The sequence below is a fragment of the Macaca nemestrina genome, chromosome 8 (genome assembly GCF_043159975.1).
Source record: "Macaca nemestrina isolate mMacNem1 chromosome 8, mMacNem.hap1, whole genome shotgun sequence".
In the NCBI taxonomy this organism is placed as follows: domain Eukaryota; kingdom Metazoa; phylum Chordata; class Mammalia; order Primates; family Cercopithecidae; genus Macaca; species Macaca nemestrina.
The window spans coordinates 78,747,646-78,775,621 of record NC_092132.1 but is presented as its reverse complement, the minus strand read 5'-3'; the positions used below and the strand labels follow the sequence as shown (position 1 = coordinate 78,775,621).

Below are 27,976 nucleotides of genomic sequence, written 5' to 3'. Positions count from 1 at the left end.
GGTACCAAACACACGACCCTTGAGAAATGTCAGCCTTGTCATGTAGTGGCATGAGGGGAAAACAACTCTGGAGAAATAGTCCTTTTGTTTAAAATAGAAACTTCTAAGGGAGCCAAGTTAGCACATGACTGAATATCCCGTTCTCCTGGAGGGGAGAAAAAAAAAAACCCCTTCATTTCTGAAATGAGAAAGGGAATTGCTGGTACCAAAATTCACGTTTCCTTTTTGGTGGAAATTCTCCAGCCAAGCTTGACGCTAACGGAGTAGGCGATTTCACTTCATCGTCACCTCACAAAAGACTTCCAAATTCACTGCGGCAGACACCGCAAAATAAAAATGTTAAATACATCCTAGCTGGGAGGGGATTGAAGCCTCCAGGCTCAATCAAAAGTTTGCAATAATAGGATTCATTTAAAAAAAAAAAAAAAAAGGACAGATGGGTTTAGAAAATGTTGCAGTGAAGACTGGAACGAGATGAGCTCACAGCACCAGCCTGTCTTTTGTGGACCCGCACAATGATCCCTGAGCCAGACTGGATTAGGATGCCTCGCGACTAGGGGTCCAGAGACAGAGGCCTCCAGTTGCCAGGCACTTCGGGAAGAGAAGGCTGAAATGATGCATCAGATTTACAGCTGCAGTGACGAGAACATAGAAGTTTTCACCACCGTGATTCCTTCCAAGGGTGAGTGAAATTGCCCTTTACCGTTTCCTTAACGTGGCATATTAGGCAGGAGGGGAAGGACAGTCACATGCTGCCTTACTACGGTTTATCCTCAGGTCTCTGGGGTCTGACGGACTCTCTGTTTTGATGGTATTTGATTTTTTGAAGGGGGGAAAGAGGCACAAGGATAAACATCAATCACTGAGAAACAATCCATCAAGGGGAAGGCGAGAGCAGCTAAATACTCCCTGTTTCATTAAATTCAGGACCAGCAGTCCAGTACAACAATGGAAGTGACAGCAAGCAATTGCTGCGGACACAGGTGAAAACAAAATCCCGGGGCAGCTAGATAGAGACTTTCATTTTTTCCAGTGAGCAAGTGGGTTCTGAAATGAGAACAGCTGGCTTAAAAGTATGACTTCTAACTGTGCCATGCAATGTGCGGAGAAATACTCCCGGCGGCTGCTTGAAGTCCAATGAAGCAGAGAGCGCCCTGACCCTGGACTGGCTTCTCCACAGAACCCAGGGCCACCTTGCAAACTTAACCTGCGACTAATGCTGCCAGAGAATGCGACACGAGAATCTTGACTTTATAAGCTCTTGTGGTCCTCAGTGAATGGCGTTAAGGGCTTTGTGTGAGGGTTCTGATGAGTCCAAGTGTCTGGTTCCTGGGCAGTCCCCTCACCCCCTCCTAAGCATGGCCCCCTCTCCTGCCGCCTCTGCTCTTTGCCTGCGCTCCTGTCTTGCCCCCTCCCATCCATCCCCATGACTCAGGCTTAGCCCCTGGTCTCATTGTCAGCCTTGAATGAAGTGGGCTGGGTGTTTGCTGGTGTTGTGAGTCCACATTCAAACAATTCCTTTATTCCCCTGTGTCAGCCGCCGACAGGGCCATTGCACAGCAGGGGAGGGAGAGATTCCGTTTGGCCACAAAGAGACAGCCTGCAGGACATAAATTAAGCTTTAGACATTTACTGCCAGATCCAGAGAGAGGGAAAAGAGCTGGGAGTCTGCCGCCCACGTGCAGGAGTCGGAATTCCCTCTGGAAACTCTGCAAGTCCAAGTTGACCCTGGGAATCAGTAGTTTCGCTTTTGGGTGGAACTCCTCTTACCCCAGGATGTTCACAGTGCCATTGGTTCTAAGAGGGCACAACTGAAAATAACCTAAGTGTCCATGAAGAGGGGAATGGTTAAAATGCGGTGCCGTCATGCTATGGAATACTATACATTGTCAACAGGAATAAACTAGATGTATGCATATGAACATAGGTAGATCTAAGCATAATGCTGAGTGCCAAACATGCAGGCTGAAAAATTATATATGTATGATAGCATTTCTGTAAATTTGAAAATATAAACCAATACTATATATTGTTTATGGATATGTATCTACAGAAAAATACTAAAACATACACCAGAAAGATACAGATAAAATTAGTGATCTCAGTAGCCTTGGGAAGGTAGGGAAGGAGAATTAGGGAAGGGTAGAAAGAGAACCAAAACCTTGCCTCTGATTTTGTGTTTCTTGTATGTGAGAAGAAAACAAAGTAGAAGCAAATATGAAAATGTTACATGTGTTTATTTTCTATCATTCATTTCCCTTTACAAAATTTTTAAAGGGAGAAAAAGTGAAAGACCAAGTGGTTAAGGGACTGCTGCCACTTCTGCACTGTTTGACCTTGGGCAAGCTACTTAACCTCTCTGGGCCTGAGTTTCCACTGCTATACATGGGAGAAACAACTTATCTTCCGGGATCATATGGGGAATAAATGAGTATGTATATAAAGCATTTAGAACAGTAGCTGGCATGTAGTTAGCACCATTAAATACATCACTTACAAAGTGATTTCCAATTTTATTTTGTATTTACAATAATCAACATGATCCGTCAAAGATAAATATGTAATCTTATCTTTTTTCCTTGTCATTTTCATTCATGGCCACCTCCTGGTATTAAACAAAGTATTCACTGGTATTCACGGACATTTCAGTGCTCAGGAAGCTGTTCTCTAGAAAAGGATTATGGCCATTTTGTATTAGATCATGGATGAATTAAGTCCACCTCTTCTCACTTCTTGCCTGGCCTCACTGGCCTTCTCCAAAGCCTCCAAACAGAGGGCTCTCCATGAGAGAAGACAGCGGTAGCAGGTCTTGAGTCGCCACTCATGAGAGAGAGTGATAACTCTTCATTACATTCCATATCCCCTAACTGTATAAATAGAGTCGCTTGATTCTATCTAACAAGGGCTCCTCCCTGGTGTGCCGTTTCCCAAAGGCTGCGGGTTAGCCATGCTTAAGGATGTTCAGTAACCAAACCTTCCCCAGTACAACCTCAGCAGTATGGGCAGTGCAGCCTGGTGGTTAGGAGTGTGGGCCTTGTTCCAACATCGACTGTGTGGCCCCTCTATCCCTCAGGCATCCCCATCTGTGCAGGGGAGTTCACAAAGAGTAGCTACCTTGTGAAGTTGCTGTAAAAGAGATAAACAAGCCATCACCCAGGGTAGTGCAACGTGAGCCATCATTACATTTATTGTTTTTGTATTACATCCCTGTTTCCAACACATACATATTGAGTTCAGCCCAATATCTACATACACATTTTTTTAACTGAGCCATCTTAAAACCTCCCCAAAATATGGCAATAGCAAATATTATGTTGCTTCTTAAGTATTTTGAAAGGCACAGGACATAGACCAATCCTGTAAGTGAGAACATGTGTGTGGTTTTACTTTCTTGAAAGGATGAGAGCCCTTTAAGGGAAAGATTTCGTCAGCACAATTCACAGTAACTACAATAGATAAACGTCGTGGTTTTATGAAAAAGTTGTGCCAGAAGTTATTTCAGTGGATTTAACTCTGGGTGAACAACACCATAGCATTCAAAATAATTCATTTGGGATAAGCAACAATGGGGAAGGGGTGGTGAGGGGAATTGGGGAATAGCAGGAGGAAACGTGGAATGTTCCAGAAAGAGAAATCTTAACAGAATGCTATCATCTGTAGCCATCACCTACTCCTCCCACCTGCCCTCATCTTGCAGAAAAAAGAGGAAAATCATAACTACCTCTGATTCCTGGGAATTCATTCCTCATCAGGTGCTAGACCAAGGATTTTTTAAGGATGAGTTCCTTTAATCTTTGCCATAGCCTTCTGAGGTAGGTGCCATTATGATCCCTGTCTTGAAGGGAGGAAAGTGCGACAGAGAGAGAGAGAGATTGAGAGAGAGAGAGATTTAACCAAGTCGCATAGCTGGTAACTGGCAAAGCATCAAGTTCAGATTCACACCAAGCCAAGGGAGGGAGCCAGGAGCTCTGGCTGCTAACCAGCATTCGTTTCTGCAGGCTTCTCAGGCTTTGCAGAAGATAACAAGGCCAGCACTCGTCTGTCACTCATCTGATATTTGACACGAAGTCATTTCTGTTCTAAGCCGGGCAGGGACATGGTGGGATTTAAGTTGTAGGTGGATCATCCTAGCAGCAACATGGAAAACAGACGCCTGGTGTCTCCATTTTCAACAAAATCCACACCTTTTCCCAACCAAGTAACATTTTTAATGGTTAATTCCTTTAAGTATTTTTATAATTCTGGTAAAATATGAATAACAAAATGTACCATTTTAAAAACTATTTTAAGTGTACAGGTCAGTGGCATTAAGTCTATTCACATTGTTAGGCAACCATCACCCCCATCCATCCTATCGCTTCTTCATTATCCCAAACTAAAACTCTGAACCCATTGAACACTAACTCATTCCCCCACTCTTCCAGCCACTGGTAACCACCATCCTACTTTCTGTCTCTACAAATTTGGTTTTTTGTCCTTTTGTTTGTTTTTCTGTCTCTATAAATTTGACTACTCTAGGAACCCCATATTAAGAGGAATCGTAGACTATGTGACCTTTTGTGTCCGGCTTATTTCACTTAGTGCCATGTGTTCAAGGTTCATCCATGTGTAGCATGTATCAGAATTCCATTCCTTTTCAAGGCTGAGTAATATTCCATCACATATAGACACCATATTTTGTTTATTCATTCATCTGTTGGTGGACATTTGGGTTGTTCCCAAACTTCAGCTCTTGTGAGTAATGCAGCTATGAACTCTGTACTCAAGCCAAGTAACATCTTCGATCTCAATGACCCTGTCTCTTTTTCCCATCTCCTCCTCTATGCCCCTGCCTTGCCAGAGATTCAAGCCTTCTTAGTGTTGTTACTATAGCTATGTCAGCCTCGCTGGTGTTGTCTAAAACCATTTCTTTCTCTCTGTCTTTGCAGTATCCAGTCCAGCCAGAAGAAGAGCCAAAAGCTCTCAACACCTCTTGACCAAGAATGTAAGGAAACTTTAGTTTTGATGCTGTTTGGTTGACTTTCATTTAAAAAGCAATGCCAGGCTTCTTCACTCTCCCTCCCCAGCTCTCAGTGGCCAGGAGGGTTTCAATGTTCCATGGTGCTGCACTCTCTGCTCTCCACTTAACCAAAATAATTGACAAATGTCAACCAGACACCGACTGACCCAGAACTGGACCTCTTATTCTGCCATTTTCTCCAGGCACAGAGAGTAAGCCTTGTTTTATGCACACATTTTTTTTTTCTTGTTTAAACAGAGTCCATGATATGGACATAGCATTCCTGATCTAGGTGTTTTCCTATTGTTGGCATTCATAATGTTCCATTTTTTTTTAACTATTATTAATAGCACATCAATGAATGTATTTATATAAAATACTATTCTTTTTTTTTTTTTTTTTTTTTTGAGACGGAGTCTCGCGCTGTCACCAGGCTGGAGTGCAGTGGCGCAATCTCGGCTCACTGCTACCTCCGCCGCCTCCAGGGTTCAAGGGATTCCCCTGTCTCAGCCTCCCAAGTAGCTGGGACCACAGGCGCATGTTAGCACACCCGGCTAATTTTTTGTATTTTAGTAGAGACGGGGTTTCACCATGTTGGCCGGGATGGTCTTGCTCTCCTGACCTCATGATCCACCTGCCTTGGCCTCCCAAAGTGCTGGGATTATAGGCATGAACCACTGTACCTGGCCAAAATACTATTCTTTTGGATTAATTCCTCAGAGCATAGGCTTCAAAGTAGAATAAACAGGTAAAAGGATAAGAACAATTTCATCCATCCATCCACTCCTTCATCAAATATTTGCATTCCTACTGTGTGTGACAAACATTGTGCTAGATGTAGAGAATTGTGATTTGCTCAAACTAGTTCTTTTTACAGTTTTGTCACATACTGTCAGGAATTCTGAACAACAGGGGGGTTTCCAGTAGTGCTTGTCCATTTACCACCAATATCACCAGCATTGGCTTTCCTCTTTTTGTATTATGTTTTGCTGCTTTAACATGCGTATGGCTTACTCTAAAATTAGCTTACATGTCTTTAGAGCCTAATAATGCTGTGCAATTCCCATTTTATATATAAATGTCTTTACATAAAAACTGTCAATACATCTTTGTGCTTTAAAGTTGAAACTGAATTGTCTCCTCTTGGTTGTACTGGAGTTTCTATTTCTATGACAATTTTTCCTTTTTTTTTTTTTCTTGAGACAGAGTCTTGCTCTGTTGCCCAGGCTGGAGTGCAGTGGCTGGATCTCGGCTCACTGCAAGCTCCGCCTCCCGGGTTTACGCCATTCTCCTGCCTCAGCCTCCCGAGTAGCTGGGACTATAGGCGCCCGCCACCTCGCCTGGCTAGTTTTTTTGTCTTTTTATAGTAGAGACGGGGTTTCACTGTGTTAGCCAGGACGGTCTCCATCTCCTGACCTCGTGATCTGCCCGTCTTGGCCTCCCAAAGTGCTGGGATTACAGGCTTGAGCCACCGCGGCCGGTCGACAATTTTTCATAGGATAGCCTTTCAATTTTTGAAGTATCTCAATTTTCAAAAGCCTATTCTCCGTTAAAAATGTTTTTTGACTGGGCACTGTGGCTCACACCTATAATCCCAGCATTTTGGGAGGTTGAAGCAGGAGGTTAGCTAGAGCCCAAGAATTCGAGGCCAGCCTGGGCAACATAATGAGACCCCGACTCTACAAAAAAAGTCAAAAAATTATCCAGGCGGCCAGGTGCAGTGGCTCAGGCCTGTAATCCTAGCACTTTGGGATGCCGAGGTGGGCGGATCACCCGAGGTCAGGAGTTCAAGCTCAGCCTGGCCAACATGGAGAAACCCCATCTCTACCAAAAATACAAAAATTAGTTGGGCATGGTGGCGCATACCTGTAATCCCAGCTACTCAGGAGGCTGAGGCAGGAGAATTGCTTGAACCTGAGAGGCAGAGGTTGCAGTGAGCCAAGATCGTGCCACTGCATTCCAGCCTGGGCAACAGAGCAGCTCCATCTCAAAAAAAAAAAAAAAAAAAATTAGCCAGGCATGGTGCTATGCTCCTGTTGTCCTAGCTACTTGGGAGGCTGAAATTGAAGGATCATGTGAGCCGGGGAGTTCAAGGCTACAGTAAGCCATGGTCATGCTACTGTACTCCAGCCTGGGCAAACAGTGAGATCCTGCCTCAAAAAAAAAAAAAAAATTAATGTCCTTTGAATGAGATGGAGTTTTACTAGCTGTTGTTTGTATATAACATGTACATATACTATACATGTAAATATATACATGTATATAAATGTATTACCTTTTTATATCCAAAAGCAGTATATGCTATATAAAATTTTATACAATACAGTAGTCCCCCCTTATCTGCAGGAAATATGTTCCAAAACCTCTAGTGGATGCCTGAAACCATGGAGAGTACTAAACCCTGTATCACTATGTCCTTTAAATCTAATAACCGGGATGGCTACTAAGTGACTAACAAGTGGAGGTTGTCCACAGAATGGAGACCCTGGACAAAGAGATGATTCATACCCCAGGAGGGGCTATGTGGATTGGTGTGAGATTTCAGCACACTTTTCCAAATGGTGCAAAATTTAAAACCTATGGAATATTTCTGGAATTTTCTGTTTAATATTTTCAGACCCTACTTGACCAAGGGTAACTGAAACCATAGATGAAAGGGGACTACTGTATACTATCAGCAAATCCTGAGAAGCTACAGAAGAGAGGGGTTAGATATGTAGACTTCAGAGTCAGATGGCCTGGGTTTAAATCCCAGTTCTATCCATTTCTAGCTATGCGACCCTGAGCAAGTTGCTTAGCTATTGTGGAACTCAACTTCCTTAGCATTAAAATAAGGATAATAAGAGAATATATCTCAAGAACCATGGAAAGGAGCAAATGATTTTTTTTTCTTCTGCAACAAAAGCCACATTTATTTTTTTAAATTTTTTTCTCATTTTTTGGCAAATGATTTAATGCATATAAAATGTTTAGTCCAGAGCCTGACACATATAAGCATTCAATAAGTATTGGGCTTTTTTTTTTTTTTTTTTTTTTTTTGAGACAGGGTCTCACTCTGTCGCCCAGGCTGGAGTGCAATGGCATGGTCTTAGCTCACCACAGTCTTGACCCCTTTGGGCTCAAGTGATCCTCCCTTCTTAGCCTCCCGAGTATCTGGGACTGCAGGCATGGGCCACCACACCCAGCTAATTTTTGTACTTTTAGTAGAGACAGGATTTCACTATGTCACCCAGTCTAGTCTCAATCTCTTGGACTCAAGCAATCTCCCCGCCTCGGCCTCCTCCCAAAGTGCTGAAATTTACAGGTGTAAGCCACAGTGCCCAGCCAGTTTTTTGTTTGTTTGTTTGGTTGGTTTTGGTTTTTTTGTTGTTGTTGTTGTTTTGTTTTGTTTTGAGACAGAGTCTCACTCTGTTGCCCAGGCTGGAGGGCAGTGGCACCATGTCGGCTCACTGAAACCTCTGTCTCCTGGGTTCAAGCAATTCTTCTGCCTCAGCCTCCTGAGTAGCTGGGATTAGAGGCACCCACCACCATGCCCAGCTATTTTTAAAAATATTTTTAGTAGAGATGGAGTTTCACCATGCTGGCCAGACTGGTCTTGAACTCCTGGCCTCAGGTGATCTGCCCACTTCGGCCTCCCAAAGTGCTGGGATTACAGGCGTGAGCCACTACGCCCTGCCCAGGTTTTTTTTTTTTTTTTTAAGTGAAAACTTTCCATATACTAAACTATATTATGCCTTATTATCTGATAATGTACTGCTTTGCAATTTGCTTCTTTCTCTTAATAAATCTTGAATATCTTTCTATGCCAATTCATCCATAAAGCTTTACCTTATTCTTTTTTTATATACACAAACATTTTTAAATCTTTATTTATTATTATTACTATTATTATTTTTGATAGGGTTTTGTCATGTTGCCCAGGCTGGTGTTGAACTCTTGGACTCAAGCAAACCTAGTGTCTCAGCCTCCCAAAGTGCTGAAATTGCAGGCCTGACCCACTATGCCTGGCCTACCTCATTCTTTATAGCGGCTGTATAATACAACATTGTATGAATGCGCTATAATTTGTTTTACCCAAACCAAACCTGAAGTTTTCTAGATTCATTATTTAACCAAATTATCAATAAATAGGGCTCCCCATTTTTTTCTATTAAGTAATGCCACAACAAATTCTTGAACATATTTTTATGTTCTTAAATGATTCTGAGGATAAATTTATAGATATGAAAATCCTAGGCCAAAGGAGATAAACATTGAAACAATTTTATAGCCATTGACAAATTCCTAGCAATTACGTTTTAAAACAGCTTTTCCAGAACAGCTGAGCCTATACTGTGTGGCATCAATGTTGTTAGTCTTTGACAATCAGATAGGTAAACATATCCTGTTTAATTTGTACTTCTATAATTATTGATGTGATTCTTTGTCTTTTCATAGATGTATTGATCATTTCAACGTTTTTTTCCCTACAGGTTTCTTACTCATGTCTTTTGCCTATATTTCTCTCAGTTATATGCCTTTTCCTTATTTTAGATTTAGGGGGTATGTGCGCAGGTTTTTTACATAAGTATATTGCATGATGCTGAGATTTGGGCTTCTAATGATAGCATCGCCTAAGTAGTGAACATAATACCCAATAGGTAGTGTTTCCACCCTTTCCCCCTTCCCTTTCTCCTCCTTTTGGAGTTCCCAGTGTCTATTAGTTCCATCTTTGTGTCTGCGTGTACCCAATATTTAGCTCCCACTTAAAAGTGAGAGCATGCAGTATATAGTTTTCAGTTTCTGTGTTATTTTGCTTAGGATAATATCCTCCAGCTGCATTGCATCCATGTTGATGCAAAGGATGTGATTTTTTGTTTGTTTTATTGGGTTTTTTTGTTTTGTTTTTTTGTTTTTGAGAGACAATCTCACTCCGTTGCCCAGGCAGGAGTGCAATGGCGTGATCTCAGCTCACTGCAACCTCCACCTCCTAGGTTCAAGTGATTCTCCTGCCTCAGACTCTGAGTAGCTGGGACTACAGGTGCCCGCCATCATGCCTGGCTAATTTTTTTTGTATTTTTAGTAGAGATGGGGTTTCACCATGTTGGTAAGGCTGGTCCCAAACTCCTGACCTCAAATGATCTGCCCGCCTTGACCTCCCAGAGTGCTGGGATTACAGGTGTGAGCCACCACGCCCAGCCAATTTTGTTCTTTTTTATGGCCGTGTAGTAAAAATATGGAATACTTCATGAATTTGCGTGTTACCCTTGCACAGTGGCCATGGTACTCTTCTCTGTATCATTTCCATTTTAGTGTATGTGTTGCTGAAGCAAGCACTATATGCCTTTTTCGAGAACCTGTTGTATGTTAAGAAAGAGAAGGGTTTCTAATGGATGGAAAATTTGATTGTAGGGAAACTGATTCTGATCCTTCTCATGGTCCCTGAAAATTCAATCCCAAAGTCTAGAAGGAAAATGCTCCCAACTTTCAAGGAGCAGTGGGTGAGGTATTCCCAAAAATTGAAAGAGAAGGAGTTGTCCGTGGGTAATCTGGAGTTTAAGAAAGTTTCACCACAGATCTTTCAGTCTTTTGGTCAAGAAGTTTGGCTCTTGTCTTCCCATATTCAGTCTTCCTCCAGGTGGACAGCGCAGGAGTGCTCTCTGGCCTTTTGCACTTTCCTCTGCATTTCTGATTTCCCCTAACAGTTAGCTTAGCCCAGCCTCTGCTTGTAAAACTCAGCCCCAGTCATACAGACCATTCAAATTAGAAGACAGGCAATGTCTCTTAGTCCACCTCCTCCTTTTGCAGATGGGAAAAGTGAATCCCAAAAAGGAAAGAATTGTCTCTGGTCTCTTGTGTCCCTAACCAACTGATCCTTGGCTTCCCTTTGAGTCTTTGTCTTCTCCAACTTGGTGATCTAAAAGCAATTGTGACTGGTTATCTTGATGAGGAAAATAATGCTTATTTTGCAACTGTACCCATATTTACAACTTCCTATGGCCTCAAATTTGTATTTGTGTCTCTTCTCATCCCTTAGACTACCATGTGGATGGATGTCAGGTTCCTTCTTCTCAAATATCTCTTTCCTCCCCGAGCGATGCTTAATGTCAGCTTTCCTTCCTCTCTCACTCTTCTTGAATTGTATTTCTTCCAAATTCAAGGCAAAGCCTCACACTGTTCCTTCTCTAGACGGTCTCTCCAGTCTTTAATTTGTTTAATTCTTAGACAATTTTATTGACATTTTGATCATCCCGATGCCCACTATCATAGGAGTAGCTCAAGAGGATAAACTTACACAAAGATGTGGGTCAGTTAAGCCTTCTGGCATGGAGCGACGACGATGGAGATTTGTGGCCCCTTCAGAATAAGCAGGCGGTCAGCCATCAGAAAAGATGGATAAATGAGATTGCAAAGGTCACATTCTTCCCAGATTTCAAGCTTGTGAGGAGAAATATTTGTGGGGTTCTCCTGATTTTTTGAAATGCACAGAGTGCCGGGCACGGTGGCTCACACCTATAATCCCAGCACTTTGGGAGGCCGAGGCAGGTAGATCACCTGATATCAGAGTTCGAGCTCAGCCTGACCAACATGGTGAAACCCCGTCTCTACTAAAAATACAAAAATTAGCCGGGCATGGTGGCATGTGCCTGTAGTTCCAGCTACTTGAGAGGCTGAGGCAGGAGAATTGCTTGAACCCGGGAGGCAGAGGTTGCAGTGAGCCGAGATCATGCCACACTGTACTCCAGCCTGGGTGACAGAGTGAGACTCCGTCTCAAAATTTAAAAAAAAAGAAAGAAAGAAAGAAAGAAAAAGAAAAGAAATGCACAGAGCAACCAATTGCACTTGCACTTGAAAATTCCTATCTGGATGTAGGCCCTTTCTTTTTTTTTAAAGACAGGGTCTCACTCTGTCCCCCAGGCTGGAATGCAGTGGGATGGTCAGAGCTCACTACAGCCCCAACCTCCTGGGCTCAGGCGATCCTCCCATTTCAGCCTCCCAAGTAGGTGAGACCACAGGCACATGGCACCACACCCAGCTCATTTTTGTGGGTTTTTTTTGTAGAGACAGGGTTTTGCCATGTTGCCCAGGTCTTGAACCCCTGGGCTCAAGCCATCTGCCACCTCATCCTCCCAAAGTGCTGGGATTACAGGCATGAGCCACTGCGCCCAGCCTGAATGTAGGCACTTCTATGGGTTTACCAAGAACACGCACTTAGGAGGCATGAAACCATGGTTCTCATCCTGGCTCTGTCCCTTACAGTTCTGTGGTCTTGAGTAAGACACATGGCCTCTCTTGGCCTCAGTTTCCCTATGTATAAAATTAGGCTAGAATTGGGCTAGAACATTTCTGTGGATCCCCTCAGCCCCAAAGCATTGTGATTCTCTATTATCTCGGTCTTCTTGACTGTCTTTCTAACTGCCTATCAGCAATCTAGGCAACAAATAAGCAGAAGTGTGAATCAAAGATGTCAGCGGATGGGATCCTGAGGCTTGTGTGTTAGCTCGTGTCTTCTGCTTTTCCTACCTTGACCTCTCTATGACCAGCAAGGGAGTATTACTTTATTGTGGTAACGCTTGTTACTCTAGTACATTCCCCGACTTCAGCTGACAGTTTGCTGGCCGAAAAAAGGAAACTTTCAGCATTCAACCCTTATCTCTCCTCCTCCCTGCTCATTAACATCCCATACCACCATCCTAATTCTCTAATCTTGCTCCTAAACTCAGGATGCTAAAAAGCCTCCTCTCAGACCAGTGTGTTCTAAGACCACCAGCAGCAAACTCAGACTGTGTCCTATAGACCAGAAAATAAACCAGGCTGCCAGGAGCCTTTCAGGAGGCCACATGCATCCATTTAGCTGTCTGTTTCCTGGGACAGGCCTAACCCACTGAGCTGCAGCCATCTCAGAGCCTCTGTTATTGTGGAAAATGAGAACCAAGTATCAGGCCCAGCTAAGAAACAGGAAGGCTCAGAACTGGGCCCTTCTCCTCTTTCCTTTCCTGCTACTGGCATGCTTTGGTGGGCTGGAGGAGGCACGTCCCCAGTCGCAACCTGGGAAATAGCTGGCCTCCTTGCCAGCCCCAGGAAACCTCCTACATCCATCTGGCTGCTGGGCTGAGCAGCTAATGTCACTCCACTCTCTCCCTCCCCATTCTCCCTCCCCACCATGCAGAGAAGAGATGGGGAGGTGGTGGTTCTTGTTCCTGAAAGCGAACATTTGTCTCCCTTTCAGAGGAGGAAATGTTGGAAGGCAGCGGCAGTCTTCCTGTGGACTCCAGGCTTCACATCCTGCCTTACTTCCTCCTTCTACAAAGTGGGTCTGAGAACTCCACAGCAGTCCTCACTCCTCCTCTCTGAGAGCGATGCTGAGAGAATGAAAATAAAATCAGGAACAGCTGTGATGAAAGGGCTGCCCACACCCCCACCCCCAGAATGAATGACCCAGTGTCCTGCCTATATATAAATATTCAGGATCAGAGCCCAAACTACCAAGATTCCCCTTCACGACTCTCCATAGTAAGATAAAATGGCTAGTATTTGTCTCAAGTTTTTACACTTAAATTATCTCAATGATTTAAGTATTTTTATTACATTCTTTTCCAAAAAAAAAAAAAAATACCGGCCGGGCATGGTGGCTCACGCCTGTAATCCCAACACTTTGGGAGGCCGAGGCAGGCAGATCATGAGGTCAGGAGATCGAGATCATCCTGGCTAACACAGTGAAACCCCGTCTCCACTAAAAATATAAAAAATTAGCCAGGCGTGGTGGCAGGCACCTGTAGTCCCAGCTACTCGGGAGGCTGAGGCAGGAGAATGGTGTGAACCTGGGAGGCGGAGCTAGCAATGAGCTGAGATCACACCACTGCACTCCAGACTGGGTGACAGAGTGAGACTCCACCTCAAAAAAAAAAAAAAAAAAAAATGTAAGGCCCATTTTGGTGGACTCTAACAGAGTAACTTCCCAATATAACTACTCAGCAGGTGGTGATGACTGAAAACATTTTAGCTTTGGGCCCTTTGTTCTGGCTTATCAAGATTTCCGTGCACAGAACCACACCCAGTGGAAATTCATCTCCCAGCTCCACCCTGACTCAGGCACTCTGGTCTGGGAAGTGGGGGCGCGGGTAGGAGAGCACCCCGTGCCCCCTGCTCCATTTTGCCAGCAGCTTATTTCTTTTTAAAAACCTGAGACTAAGTTGGACCTGAGCCCTCTCCCTAGGTCTTCGCTCTGCTAGAGCATCCAAAAAGTTGTCCTCTGCATGAACAAGGGTGTTGTCCACTCAGCTACAAAGACTGTAAGACCTCGATCTCCAGAACTGCCCTCGTTTCAAGGCCTGTCCTATTGTCAAAACATGTCAGGCGACGGGGCAGCTGACCTGCCCAGATCTCTGGCCTGATGGCCCAGGCTCCTAACTCTGTGAAGGGCTTGCTGTTGAGGAACACCCCTGCCCCCTCCAGAACCCTCATTTGCTTGCACCATGGCACCATTTGGCAGTCTGAAGTCAAATAAAGCAGCCACTTCTGGCCGGTTTCCTGCCCAGGTTTTGTCGCTGCCACTAGAATTCGCTGGAGTCAGGAAGGATCAAGAAACTTGCTCGACGCGAGCTCCATCTGCAAAGCTCCCGCCCTGGGGACCGTGGGTCCCGAGGCCCGAGCAGAGGAGTGGGCTAACCGCACTTCCCCCGCCCGGCAGGTGGTGATCGAGTCGGACCTGTACACGCACCAGCCCCTGGAGCTGCTGCCCCACCGCGGAGACCGCAGGGACCCGGGCGACGGCCGCAGGTTCGGGAGGCTCCAGACCGCACGGCCGCCCACAGCCCACCCCACCAAAACCTCTGCCAGACCCGGTACGTGAGTCCCGGCCCCAGCTTCCCGCACCTCCCTGGGCGCAGGGACCCACTCAGAGCCACCCACACGCCCAGGTCAGGGCAGCGTTGGCGGTGGCTGCGGCCTCAGTCGCGCCAGGTGACCAAGCACCTGTGCTTTCCCAAGTAAATGCTGTTTCCACCACAAAAGCACCTGCTGTCAGGCCTTACCTTAGCCCCACACATCTTCTACCTATAAACAATCACTCCTAGGTGTACGTAATGAGTAAATACTTTTTTTCTTTTTTTTTTTTTTTTTTTCGTTTGAGACAGGGTCTCACTGTGTTGCCCAGGCTCAGGTACAGTGGCAGCAATCACAGCTAACTGCCCTGGGCTCAAGCCTTCCTCCCGCCTCAGCCTCCCTGGGACTACAGGTGCACAGCCACCATGCCCAACTAATTTTTTTTATCTTTAAAAGACAGGGTCTTGCTATATTGCCCAGGCTGGTCTCGAACTCCTGAATGCAAGTGATCCACTGGCTAAGGCCTCCCAAAGTGCTGGGATTATAAGCATGACCCACTGAGATGGGCCCTTATCTACCATCTTGCTCCACAGGAGGTGCTACTGTATTCTAGAGATAGTGTAAATCAGAATGCTCTGGGGTAGAGAAAATCATGACCCATGAAGCAAAGGAGGCTCACATAATTTATTTAACACACATACACACACACACACACACACACACACAGAATGTGTGTGTGTGTGTGTGTAAAATTGTACAGGCTCTTCATAAACTGCCATCATAAAATCTTACCATTCTAAATTTGAATGACCCAAACAACAATCTATAACAAGAATGTAGGAGTAAGTTTGTCTTGAAAACTGGAAACATTATAGTTTTACCTTAGATACTATTTTTTTTTTTAATGGCTTCCACCCCAAGCAGCTAACCAGGAATCTGCCTTTAGCCCACCCAAGTCCATGATGGTATTTTGCCTTTAATTGCTGGTTTAGGTTATTTCCGTTATGCCCACAACCTAAAGTTATTCATATTTTAACTCCAAAAATACACAATAGAAAGTCCAGGGTGTCCTTCGGAAAGCCTTTGGGCGTTGGCAATTTTGTATATTACAAGAACTGAAATAAGACTCTACTGAGTATAGTCCCTTCCATCTTTGAGTTTTCCCTTTGTAGATGCTAGACCAGGCCACCAAGATTTCTTTGATTGCTAAGAACCTAATCCTGCTCCTCTGATCCTTTGCATAAGAACTTATACATCAAGCTATATTCTCTATTAAGTGGTTACATACACGTATATGTATGCAGAGTTTGAAAGCATTAGGAAAACCACAATCTGCCTTGCAAATTAAGACGAGATAGATTTTTTCTCTGTGTCTATATATAGGTGGGTGGGTGGGTGGGTGGGTGCATGTGTGTGTGGAAAGAAGAAGAGACAGAATATTTATCTTTTCTATAAAATCATAAAGTGAGTTTAGAGCCATGCTTCTCAAGTTTTAATATGCAAAAGAATCACCTAGGAATCTTGTTTTTATGCAGATTCAAATATAGTAGGACTGGGTAGGCCCCAAGATTTTATGTTTCTAACAAGCTTCCAGATGCTGCTGCTCTGGGCACAACATATTGAGCAGCAAGGATTTAGAGATGATCTAATGCATGGTTCTCAAAGTGGAGTCCCGGGAGCAGCAGCAGCAGTCCCTGGAAAATTGTTGGAAATGCAAATTTTATGGAATTAGAAACTCCAGGTTTAGGGCACATTAATCTGTGTTTTAACAACCCTCTCCCCACCACCCTTCACTGCCCCCGCCCCACGTGATTCTAATGCACCCTGAACGTAGAGAGCCTCTGATTTACTGCAATTGCCCCTCTGCCAATTTCCAGAAGAAACTGAAACCATAGAAACTGTTTGACCTACCCAAGGTCGAACTGCTTGTAAGCAACAGAGCCAAGATAAATCTCAGGTCTTTTGATTCCCTAGCTAGTGCCTCTTCCTCACAGGGAATGTCTTTCCAACTGTTTAGTTTTAGGGATCACTTTCATTCCTTTCTAAGTAGTTTGTGGAAGCTTGAGCTGCCTGAGTCAGTCTTTTATTCTAAAAGACAAGAGCAATAAGTTATGATATGGAGAGAATCTGCCCAGCACGTGACAGTCAGCTCATGCAGGAAATATGCCAGTGAGGTTTCAAAAAAAAAAAGAGAGAGAGAGAGAGAGAGAGAGAGACTGGGCTGGGGATTGGTTCAATTCCTTCACCTCCTCCAATCTGATAGATTCCAGAGTGGGTGGGAGGGAGGGAATGTTTCTGAGTCAAAGCCAGACCATCCTCCTGTCAAGAAAGGTGCCTGTCTCCAGGGAGCTCAGATTTTGGAACTGCTTTTTTCCTGAGCCATAGACAGCACCTGGACGCAGTAGCTGTCTCACCTGGGAGAAAGATGCTCCGGGGAATCTTGGGAATTGTAGGAACTCTGAATGCAGAGACCTGACTGAGAAACTCTCAGGTGCCTGGAAATGGGGCAGTCCCCAGGCCTGGGCCTGGGAGAATTAGCTGCCTCCAGGACTTTTTCTGAGATGTCCTCAGGCACCTCAGAACCAACTTGTTCAAGCCTTTCCTCCCTTCTCAGTGGGGGCTATTATCCTTCATCCCAGCAAGTCCCCAGGATGTTTTCCCTAATGCCACCTTGTCCTCCCCACCCCTTCGACATGAAACACTGACAGCATCAACTCCTAGGTATTTCTCTCCTAGCCCTCTTGAAACCTACCTCGAGCTACCCTGGCTCCCCCTCCCTTCATCTCCACTGTGTAGAGAACATCATCAGTGAAGGGCCCAGCCTCCAGCCCCTCCCACCAGGCTACCAGAGAGGTCCACTTGAGAGCAGAAATCTGCCCCTGTGCGCCCTCAGCTTTAAGTACTGTGTCCGCTCCTGGCCTCTGCCCTCCAGACCACACTGACGTCTCCAAGGCTACCTCCTATGACACCCCTGTCCTCACCGTTCTATCACGTAGAACAGCCCTGAGCCGTGGAGTAGTTCTGTGACAGCTCCATGATATCCTGCTTCCCAGGACTTTTCCTGACACTGTTCTCTCTGCAGATTGCCTTCCCTGTGTCTCTCCACCTCGCAAATTCCGCTTTCTCCTAGCCAGGGTAGAGGGTCCCTCAGTCAAGCCTCCTTAACCCTGAAAGACCACCCAAAGTCAGTTCGCTACTCCCTAAATCACCCTTACCTGGCTTTATCATAACTGTTATGTATCTCTAAAGCCTCGTTTCCTTGACTGGAAAGTACAGACTAGTCCAGACCAGCCTGAGCAACATGGCGAAACCCTATCTCCACAAACAAAAATTAGCCAGGCGTGGTGGTGTGCACCTGTGGTCCCAGCTACTCCGGAAGCTGAGGTAGGAGAATTGATTGAGCCCAGGAGGTCAAGGCTGCAGTGAGCTAGAGATTGCGCATGCCACTGCACTCCAGCCTGGATGACAGAGTGAGACCCTGTCTCAAAAGAAAAGAAAAGAAAGGCTGTGGTGAGGATTAAATGAGATAATACTTTTACGGTTTATGTTCAGCACAGTGCCTGGTGTACAGACAAAAATGTGAGCTGCTATTATTATTAGTTGTGCCAGGGCTCCATTCATTATAGTTTAATCTTGGTAGTCTTGTAATACTTGATTTCATTTGCATTAAGGTATTTTCTTGTGGGAGGGGAGTTATTTCTAGATTCTGTAGTACAGTCAGATGGGGCTTGTCCTGGGACACCTGCCCCAGAGAGACCTGTGCTGAAAGCCAGCTTTCCCCTATGTTTTGTCAGCTACCTCAGCTCAACACCTGAATCCTCAGAAGCTTCAGGGCAAAACCTACTCAGAATTAGGTTGGGGCATCAGGAATAAAGGCATTAGAAAGAAGGTTCTCCAAGGTTCTCCACCCATACCTCTCGTAAAGCCAGCGTCCCACGATTCTGATCTGATACACTCCGGTCCTTCCATGTTATGCGGCTGCACTTCCTTCCCAGCACGCGCGTGAAGTGTTCTCTGCCCATTTTCAGAGGGGCATCCAGAGCACCGTGTTAAATAACTGATCCCAGCGATAAAGACTTAACTCTGAGAACCTCTTTAACGTCTTGCGATCTGAGGCCTTGGGAAGGAAGGAAGAGCTGAAGGCACATTCTGAGCACCTACAGCATGCAGACATAGTGCTAAATGATCCACACGTGTGATCTTATTTTTAAATAGAGTTTAATTGTACAGCAGTTTTAGGTATACAGCAAAACTGAGCTGAAGGTAGAGGTTTCCCATATACCTCCTGCCCCCACACACAAGCACAGCCTCCCCACACACACAAGCACAGCCTCTACCCATCAACAGCCTCCACCAGAGGGATATGTTTGTTATAGTTAATGAACGTACATAGACACACTGATCTTATTTAGGCCTTAGTTCCAGCTCCCCTAGAAGAGTGACAGTTGCCTCATGGCCTGACCCTCCTGCCTGGTTTTGCTGCTTGGTACAAAGGCCTTTAGGAATTCCCTGCCATGGCTGATTGGCTAACAAGGTAATTGATGCAGAGCCAGGGGGAGGCAGAACACAAAGTACCACTGAGTAATATCTCCTCTGTTCAATGTTGCAGTGGGGATTTCTGAACCCAAAACATCAAATCTGTGTGGGAATCGAGCATATGGAAAATCTCTGGTAAGTAGAATAAGCCTGCTTAGTTGTATCTGTTGTGCATTAAGCTTCTGCTCATGTCTAATTCTCCTGTGCCATGAAGAGAGACTCAGTGTTCTTTGTTCCAGGCCTGAGGATTATTAGAAAAGCATAACTGGCTGTTCTTTGCTCCTAAAAGCTCTCAGTTGGCTCTAATTTTTGCCCTTGTGGAACATCCCTGGCTGCTTCTCTCTTTCTTGTAAGAAATTCAGGTCTTAGGCAAACAAAAGAAGTTATTATCCAATAGACATCTTACACATGGTGCGGGTGGGGGCGGGATGGGCTGGTTTCTATCACAGGACCCTGCCAGGTAGAAATGCCTGACTAATTCCCAAGCACAGTCACAGGGGAAAAGAGATATGAGGTTCTCACGCGCTATGAAACACCAGACACCACTGTCTTAGTTAGCACAGGCTGCTGTAAGAAAATACCATAGACTGGATGGCTAAAACAACAACTGCTCACAGTTCAGGAGGCTGGGAAGTCCAAGATCAAGATGCCAGCAGATTCAGTATCTGGTGAGGGCTTTCTTTCTGGCTTGCAGATGGCCACCTTCTCACTGTGGGTTCACATGGCCTTCCCTCTGTGCATGTGGGGAGAGGGAGATCCCTGACATCTCTTCCTTTTCTTATAAGGGCACTGACCCTATCATAGGATCTCTACCTTCACGACCTCATCTAAACCTAATCACCTCCCAAAGCCCCTGCTCACAATACCGTCACATCCAGGACTAGGGCTTCAACACCTTGTGGGGAGGTCCGGGACAAGCATTACCCACTCAGACTGGTCTGAGTCAGGCCAAAATGACCAAGCTTTTATGTTCCCTTCTCACTCCATCAAGGCATGTGGGCTGTACCAGGAAGGGTGTGACCTTGACAAGGTGGCCCTCTACAGCCAAGCCCACCTGAAGGAATTAAGAGCTTTCTGCTACCCACCCTGCTGTCCTCCCTCCCACGGCTGGGCAGCTGTCCTTCCTTGAAGGAGATGGAGTGGCACGTCTCCAGGCCTATCAGTACATCTCTCTCATCTCTAGGCGTGAATGTTGGGTTCCCTCTTGGTTAGCAGAGTCAGCAGTGCCTGGAAGTGAGGTCAGCTCAGGCATCCTAGACTCTGAATATCCGCTCTCAAGATCCGTAGGTGGTGCAATGTGAGAAGCAGAAGAGACCCAAGTTATTGTGCCAGGCCCTCATCGTCACAAACAAATTGGACAGAGATTGCTTCACTCCTGGTCTGGGCAGGAGACCTAATCCAGGGAATCTCATTTAGGTTATTGCTATTCTAGGAAAACCACACACAGGGCTGTTTCCTCTTCCCAACCTGGTACTCAGGGGAAACCAGGAGGTCTGGGCGGTTGATGTCGAGGGAAGATTATCAGGCTGTGACAGTTCCAACAGCTGCCCTCACCTGAGCCAGAGAAAAAGCAAGGTCAAAAGGAGGCAGGTAGCCATAATCTTGGGCTGACTGGCCCCAGCCCTTAAGCTGGCCTCAGACAGTGTCCTTGGCAGAGAGGCAGTGACAGCAGGAGTCCAGAGGAAGCTGGGAGGGTATAGGGTGGTGATGGGGATATAGTTACAAAGGGAGGGAATAACAATGAAGAGGAAGAGGCCAGGCACAGTGGCTCACACCTGTAATCCCAGCACTTTGGGAGGCGGAGGCAGGTGGTCACCTGAGATCAAGAGTTTGAGACCAGCCTGGCCAACATAGCGAAACCCTATCTCTACTAAAAATACAAAAATTAGCCAGGCGTGGTGAGCCATGCCTGTAATCGCAGCTACTTGGGGGGCTGAGGCAGGAGAATCACTTGAACCTGGGAGGCAGAGTTGGCAGTGAGCCAAAATCTGCCACTGCACTCCAGCCTGGACAACATGAGTGAAACTCAGTTTCAAAAATAAAAAAAGAATGAAGAGGAAGAGGAGGCAGCACAACAGACCCTTCCTCGGGCCTGGAGATAGTTGGGGCTGGGGTCCCACAGCTTATCAGAGATCCGTGACCTCAGCATGGAGAGCAATCCAGGGCTCACACAGCTAAATCCCAGTCAGTGCTGAAGTGTGCTGGGTGAGACTGGCCTAAGGACAGGGGAAAAGAGTGGGAACAAGGCCTTTCACCCAGAGATGAGGGGTGTGGGAGTTCACCGGCCCATGGCTTAACGGGAAGGAAGCGTTCAGATGGACACCAGGTGGCAGCAGCTCTGCCCACAGTCAGCCAGCTTGGGGCGGGAGGAGGGATGAAGAAAGTGCCCTTGACCGGGAATTTCCCAGCGATTTTAGGAATGTGGTGACTTGAAGCCTTGGATAGGGCTTAGGGGGAAGAACACAGCACAGAGTGTGTCTATTGTCCAAGCGGCCTCTGGACTTAGCCCTAGTTAGGCCACTGGTTAATTTTCCGTTAACTCTCTATGTTCCTGAGTACTTGTCCACTCTTTGGGACGGGTGAGGAGGGCTGCCAAGTGGTCCAGTCCCAGACCCTGCTACTCACATAGACACTCAGTGCTGTGGGGATCTGAGGACAGAGAAAGATCACCGTGGGCCACCAGCCTCAGGGAAGGCTTCCTGAAGGAAGCAGCTTTGAAGGGGAGACAGATGAGGCCTAGAGCCAGAGGGTGAAGGAGGAGGTGCTGCTGTGTGAGCATCAGAGAAGGGAGCACCCGCTGCTGGCAGTGGAGCTACTGACACACACAGGGACCAATGGGAGGCCGAGCTGCATAGATGAGGACATCCTGTGCTGAGGAGCCTGGAGGAACAGCTGCAGAGTCAATCTGCCCTGCAAGGTGGTTGGGCGGGGGTGGGGGTGACTTATGCTTCTAGAGCCCAAGGAGGGGCATGAGGAATGTGGTGGATCTGCTCGGAAGCAAGGAGGTCCGAGGTCATCGTCGCTTGAAGGCTGCAGCAGAGGAAACGGAGAGGCTGGGCTGGCCCTACCCTACGCAGCCTAATCAAAGCAAGAATCTGCAGAATTTAGTAACAAATTGGACACCAGTGATGATGGAAGTGTGAGGGTGGCAGTTGCCACATAAGACTGAGCTGCGCTGTCTCCAGTTTCTTGTTTCTCTCTCCTGAGTTTCTCTAGGTCAGTGGCTCAAAGTGGAGTCCCAGGACTAGCAGCACCAGCAGCATCTGGGGAATTGTTAGCAATGCAGATTCTCAGGCCCACAGCAGACCCACGCACTCGGAAGCTGGGGTGGTGGGGCCCGGCACTGTTTATCAAGCCCTCCCAGGCAGTCCCACACCTGCTGAATGATGAGGACTATGCCCGGGCGGTGGTGGTTCCATTCAGTCATCCCCACTTGCAGACGGCCTCAGTCAGGGCCAGAGTGGGAAGGCAGATGCATCCTCACACTCCCTCCCGCTTCCTCATGGCAGATTCCGCCAGTGCCCCGGATCTCAGTGAAAACTCCGACCTCTGCCTCGTTGGAGGCGACAGTCATGGGCACAGAGAAGGGAGCTGTTCTGATGAGAGGGTAAGTGCTGCGTCTCTGGCCCCACCGCCTGTGGCCTCCCACTGTCCTGATCCTTCCTTCCCCAGAAGAGCACCAGGCCGCCTGGCTGACAGACCCTGGAGAGGCTGACACAAACCCATGCCAGCTGCAAGTTACCTTTTAATGAGGCCAATAATCCTGGGTCTCTGCAGTGCCTCATCAACTGTTTCCGTAGGATTAAATGGGAGAGTTTTTCATGGTTTCCACTTCATTAACGCCACTCTTTAGGCTTGGAGAAGTCATTTGGGAGGTTTTTTGGTTAATTAGATGAATGTAATCACGAGCCATATTCAGAACCTCCCATAAGCATGTGGGCATCAGAAATGTCTCATGAGTAAGTTCAGGGTCCCCTGCCCACCAGTTAAGAAGTGTGTCAAGTACAGAGGTTTCAAACCACACTTGCAACTGCAGTGTGACTACTCGCTTTCATCCAGAACCGGCAGCTAGGGAGGCAGGAGTGGATAACCCCAACACCCCTCAGTGACACTGCCTTCTGCCTTGCACCAAGACAGTGAGTCTTCAACTCGATTCAGCACATACCTGTATGCCCCGGACTACGTCCTCCACACTACAGGCATTTCAGGGCGGCGAAGGGTTAGGTTCTTTTCTCAGATCTGCTTTCTAGGCTGGAACTGCCACCGACCCACCATGACTTCAGGCAAGTTATTCAGCCTTCCTGTCCCCATCCGTTCAAAAACAAAAGCGTAAAACAGGAATCACAGGGAGTACCCATCTTAGGGGGTTGTGGTGAGAATTAATTTTTTGGTTTTTGTTTTGTTTTGTTTTGTTTTGAGAGGGAGTCTCGCTCTGTCGCCAGGCTGGAGTGCAGTGGCGCAATTTTGGCTCACTGCAACCTCCACCTCCGGTATTCAAGCAATTCTCCAGCCTCGGCCTCCCAAGTAGCTGGGACTACAGATGGCCACCACCATGCCCAGACAATTTTTGTATTTTTAGTAGAGATGGGTTTTCGCCACGTTGGCCAGGCTGGTCTCAAACTCCTGACCTCAAGTGATCCACCTGCCTTGATCTCTCAAAGTGCTGGAATTACAGGCATGAGCCTCCGCACCCGGCCTGAGAATTGAAAGAGATAATGTGTGGAGAGCTTAGTGCAAGCTGTTGTCAACATGTTTCAGGAAATTCATCTAGTAGTTGGGAAGCCATGCACCTGGGAACATGTTGGATGCACGCAGGTGGGGCTGCAGACTACACCGTCAGCCTGAGCACTGCACACTTTGAAAGCAATGGGAGGTCAGAGCAAGAACAGGCTAGTGAGGAGCACTTCTGAGTGACAGAAGGTTGGCTAGAAAGAATTATAAAAACCAAGTCATGTGTCACTCAATGTATGGGGACTTAACTGGAGAAAACAAAAAATTTTTTTCTTTGATTCTATTATATCGAATAAATATCCAAAAAGATTGGATCATATTTATTTTATCTTAATGAGGTACAATATTTAAGTGGCAACGACTGTTGCTGACTGCTGGTGTAAACAAGCAAAAACTTCACTGTGCGGTGACAGAGGCCACCCTTTCAGTCCACATGGCTGCATTGCAAAGGGTTCTAAATGGCTCCCTTCTCTCTAAACTCAATCATTGTCATTTCAAGTTGTTCCTGGACCCTGGTTGCAGAAAAGAAAAGTAAGGCCACCATTTCTTTCACCTAAGGGGAGAAGGGTGTAGGGAATGAACACATGTTGAGGCCCACAGTGTGCCAGATGCTTCACTCTCTCATTTTCCTCCTCCAAAAAGCCCCTTGAGTTAGATGAGATTATCCCCATTTTGCACATGAAGAAATTGAGGCTGGTAAAGGTTAAGTCGCTTGCCTGAGGTCACACAGCAGATGGGAAGCAAGAACCCATCCCAGACTTCATGCTTTTTCAATAGCTGCTGCTTGGGGACCTGTCCTTTCCAGCAAGTTTGTTCACATAGAGGCTGGAGAGGTAGGGATGCAGAGCCTTTGGCAAGACCAGACCCAGAGCAGGGGGACAGGAGCAGAACTTGAAATCCTTGAACCAGCGTGTCCAGGGCCACCTCCTCCATTCACACCATGGGAAGCTTTCCCCAGGGGAAGCCGTTCCTGTGAGGGTCCCTACAGTGACCTTACAGCTATGTGGATCCTGGTCACAGAGGAGGAGCAGAGGAGATAGAGCTCTGGCCACTCTTCTCTAGGGCAAAAATGAAGTCTGGCTTGTGAGCGGACCACCCTCCCCACCCACTCCTGGCTTTTCTTTAGATCCAGACATCTCAAGAAGATGACTGAGGAGTATCCAGCCCTTCCCCAAGGAGTGGAAGCCTCTCTACCACTGACGGGCAGTGCTTCCTGCGGGGTCCCCGGCATCCTCCGGAAAATGTGGACAAGGCACAAGAAGAAGTCTGAATATGTGGGAGCCACCAACAGCGCCTTTGAGGCCGACTAAAGGTGACCCTCTTCAGGTGCCCTGTTTTGGCCGAGGTTCCCTGAACAAGAGGAAAACACTTCAGGATTGGAACTGAGCCACACACACCTCTGCTAGTAGCTGGTCCAAACCCATTATCCTCCCTCACTCATTGATCACCCTGGGATAGAGCACAGGAAAGAAATGTCCCTCGAAGGCAAAATATAAAACTGTCCCTTCTTAGAACTGCTAAAGCCATTGGTCTGAAAGTGACTTTGGGAGGTCATAAAGTTTGTATCTCTATCTTTAAGCAAAAAATTAAACTTTCTCAGCTCATTTTAAAGACCTCCAAGGAAGGAAAAAAGCAATTCCTCTGTCTTCCTTGTGAGTTGCTCTAAAGTGTGTGATTTTCTAGTGTAAATTGACTTTGAGGCACTTGTAAACACAATGGTTCTTACTGTTTCCATTACTGCATTTACTTCACCTTGACAAGGTACAAGTTTCAAGGACAAAGCACTATATATTAAGTTAGTAGTTCTAATATCCACTTGAGAGTATATTCAAGGTTGATTTTCATGGCCATTTGGCATGATTGCATGAACTCTCTATTCTTTTATGTGCAGTTTTTCTATAGAAAAACATTAAAAGTTAAATGTTGACTGCTAATGTTTTCTGAAGTGGCATAGTCTAGTAGAATCAATAATCCCTTGCTTTGGTATAATAATTTGAACTTTTGAAAGTGCTTTCTCATCCATTATCTCTTATCTTCACAAAACCCCTGTGGAAGAAAGCACAATTATTCCCAATCTGCAGAGGGGGAAATGGAGGCCTTTGGAGGTTACGGGACCAGATACCAGATAGTGGAACCAGACACCAGGTCCTCAACTTCTCTCCAGGGGACTACCTGCTTTGCCTACTCTCTAGCAACTGATTTGGGGAAATTTTAAAATGGTGAGAGAGTGTGTCTCTGGGGGCAACCATTGAAGGGAAGACTGATAATGTTGGAACAAGTAAGGGATTTGAATGAAATACATTATTATATCTTATATGTTAGCTTGAACCAGAAAAAGTTGCCATTTTTGTAGGTCAAAAACAAGCATCAATTTCATATGGTTCAACCTCATATATGATACTATGCTTTTGTTCTATCAATGAAAATGTCATCATCAATTCCATTGTCAACATTAGTAGCCTTAAAACTATAACATAATAATAATGATGATAATGATAATTATAGCTATCATCTATTAAATGCCTACTATGTTTCAGGCATGATACTAGACAATTTACATGTATCATCCTAATCTTTCTAACAATTCTATTAGGTGGCCCTATCCATTTAATGGATGCCAATTCAAAGAAGTTAAATGATTAGACTAAGGCACCTAACTCATGTGAGTGTCAGGCTTCGATGCCTGTGTTACAGCTACTCCTTCACACAAAATAGTTCAGAACATAGAGAAGGACCAAGGTTAATAAATGATTTTCATCCCAAACACTAAACATGATTGATGGGTAGAGGCTGCCCGAAGTGCTGTGTAGAGATGGAATCTGAGATAGAAGAATGCAGTGGTCAATTAGTAATGCTTGCCCATGGAGGGATTAGTTGACACATGCCTTGTATATTTGTCATCTGTGGCCTAAACTCTGCCCCCAAAGGTTTGTTTTCTAATTCTGAGGTTTAAATTAATCTAGCTCACTTAATAAAACCAGAGATCCTATGGTAAATTCAGCCTAAGACAGTGCTGGAAATTGCCATATGTTGGTACAAAGAAGTGTTTGGCCACATTACAGGTCTCAGACTCAACTGCTATGTGTGACTGCTGCTCTGTGCCTATGCATGCTTTTTTGCTGAGTTCCCTGTTTCCATATCTCCAGGTGAACCATAAGAATGCAGAGGGTGGCTGAGAAGCCTGAGCTTCTGGGATTCCACCTTGCATTCTCTGCTCTTCAACCATTGTTTTAGACTCTGAACACCCGGTCCTCATACCTGAACATGATTTGGAGACTTGGGCATCAAGTGCTCTTTTAAGAAGGGGCTGTCCCAAAGGACTGTTCAATAATCTTATTCAATAGAGATGTTGGAGTCCAGAACCAAGTTAGGGAGCAAACCAGTAACCTATGCTGGTCGTAACAGAGGATCCTACAATGATGTTTGTTTTTAAGACAGGATCTTGCTATGTTGCCCAGACTGGTCTCAAACTCCTGGGTTCAAGGCATCCATCCTCCCACCTCAGTCTCCTGAAAGCTGAGATGACAGGTACATGCCACCACACCTAGCTCCTTACAACCATTTATTTTAATTTATTTCATTTATAACTGATATCTTTCATTTGTATGTGGCAGCTAGAGATTTATATAGGATGGAAGTAATTTATTTTTAATTTAAATATTTCATGTTGAACTGTTTGCCTTGTATAGAACATTTTATTTGGCCAATTCAAATAAAAATAAAATCTGCTTTGTTTGTGACATTAATGTGCCACCGTAAGAGCATGCCTAGGCTTCCTCATGAAATAAAAGTGGTGACTTTCACAAAGGGAAAGACTTAGGAACCTGGACCTCACTGCTCCTTTAAATGAGAAGGATGGTAAGAAAGAACCCAGCGTGTTCTTTCCATCCTAAGGCAATGTCTGGT

The 27,976-nt window shown here is 45.8% G+C and overlaps 1 protein-coding gene and 1 non-coding gene across 2 annotated transcripts; one reads left to right on the top strand and one right to left on the bottom strand.

Moving 5' to 3' along the window:
* Positions 1-159: 159 nt before the first annotated feature.
* Positions 160-27,799, top strand: VXN (vexin). The gene is made up of 6 exons (XM_011742178.3): positions 160-682; positions 4,929-4,984; positions 14,670-14,823; positions 19,413-19,474; positions 22,849-22,946; positions 25,197-27,799. Exons 1-6 carry the CDS (start codon positions 613-615, stop codon positions 25,378-25,380), a joined length of 624 nt encoding a protein of 207 aa, XP_011740480.1. The 5' UTR covers positions 160-612; the 3' UTR covers positions 25,381-27,799.
* On the bottom strand, positions 10,209-10,315 carry LOC112426740 (U6 spliceosomal RNA). The gene has a single exon (XR_003018143.1). It is a non-coding gene; the product is annotated as a U6 spliceosomal RNA (small nuclear RNA).
* Positions 27,800-27,976: the final 177 nt, after the last annotated feature.

Excerpts from the sequence above, each read along its gene's own strand:
- VXN (XM_011742178.3), top strand. The coding sequence starts at position 613 with ATGATGCATCAGATTTACAGCTGCAGTGACGAGAACATAGAAGTTTTC. Across the intron at positions 683-4,928 it reads CACCGTGATTCCTTCCAAGG|TATCCAGTCCAGCCAGAAGA; the intron begins GTGAGTGAAATT and ends CTGTCTTTGCAG. Across the intron at positions 4,985-14,669 it reads AACACCTCTTGACCAAGAAT|GTGGTGATCGAGTCGGACCT; the intron begins GTAAGGAAACTT and ends CCCGCCCGGCAG.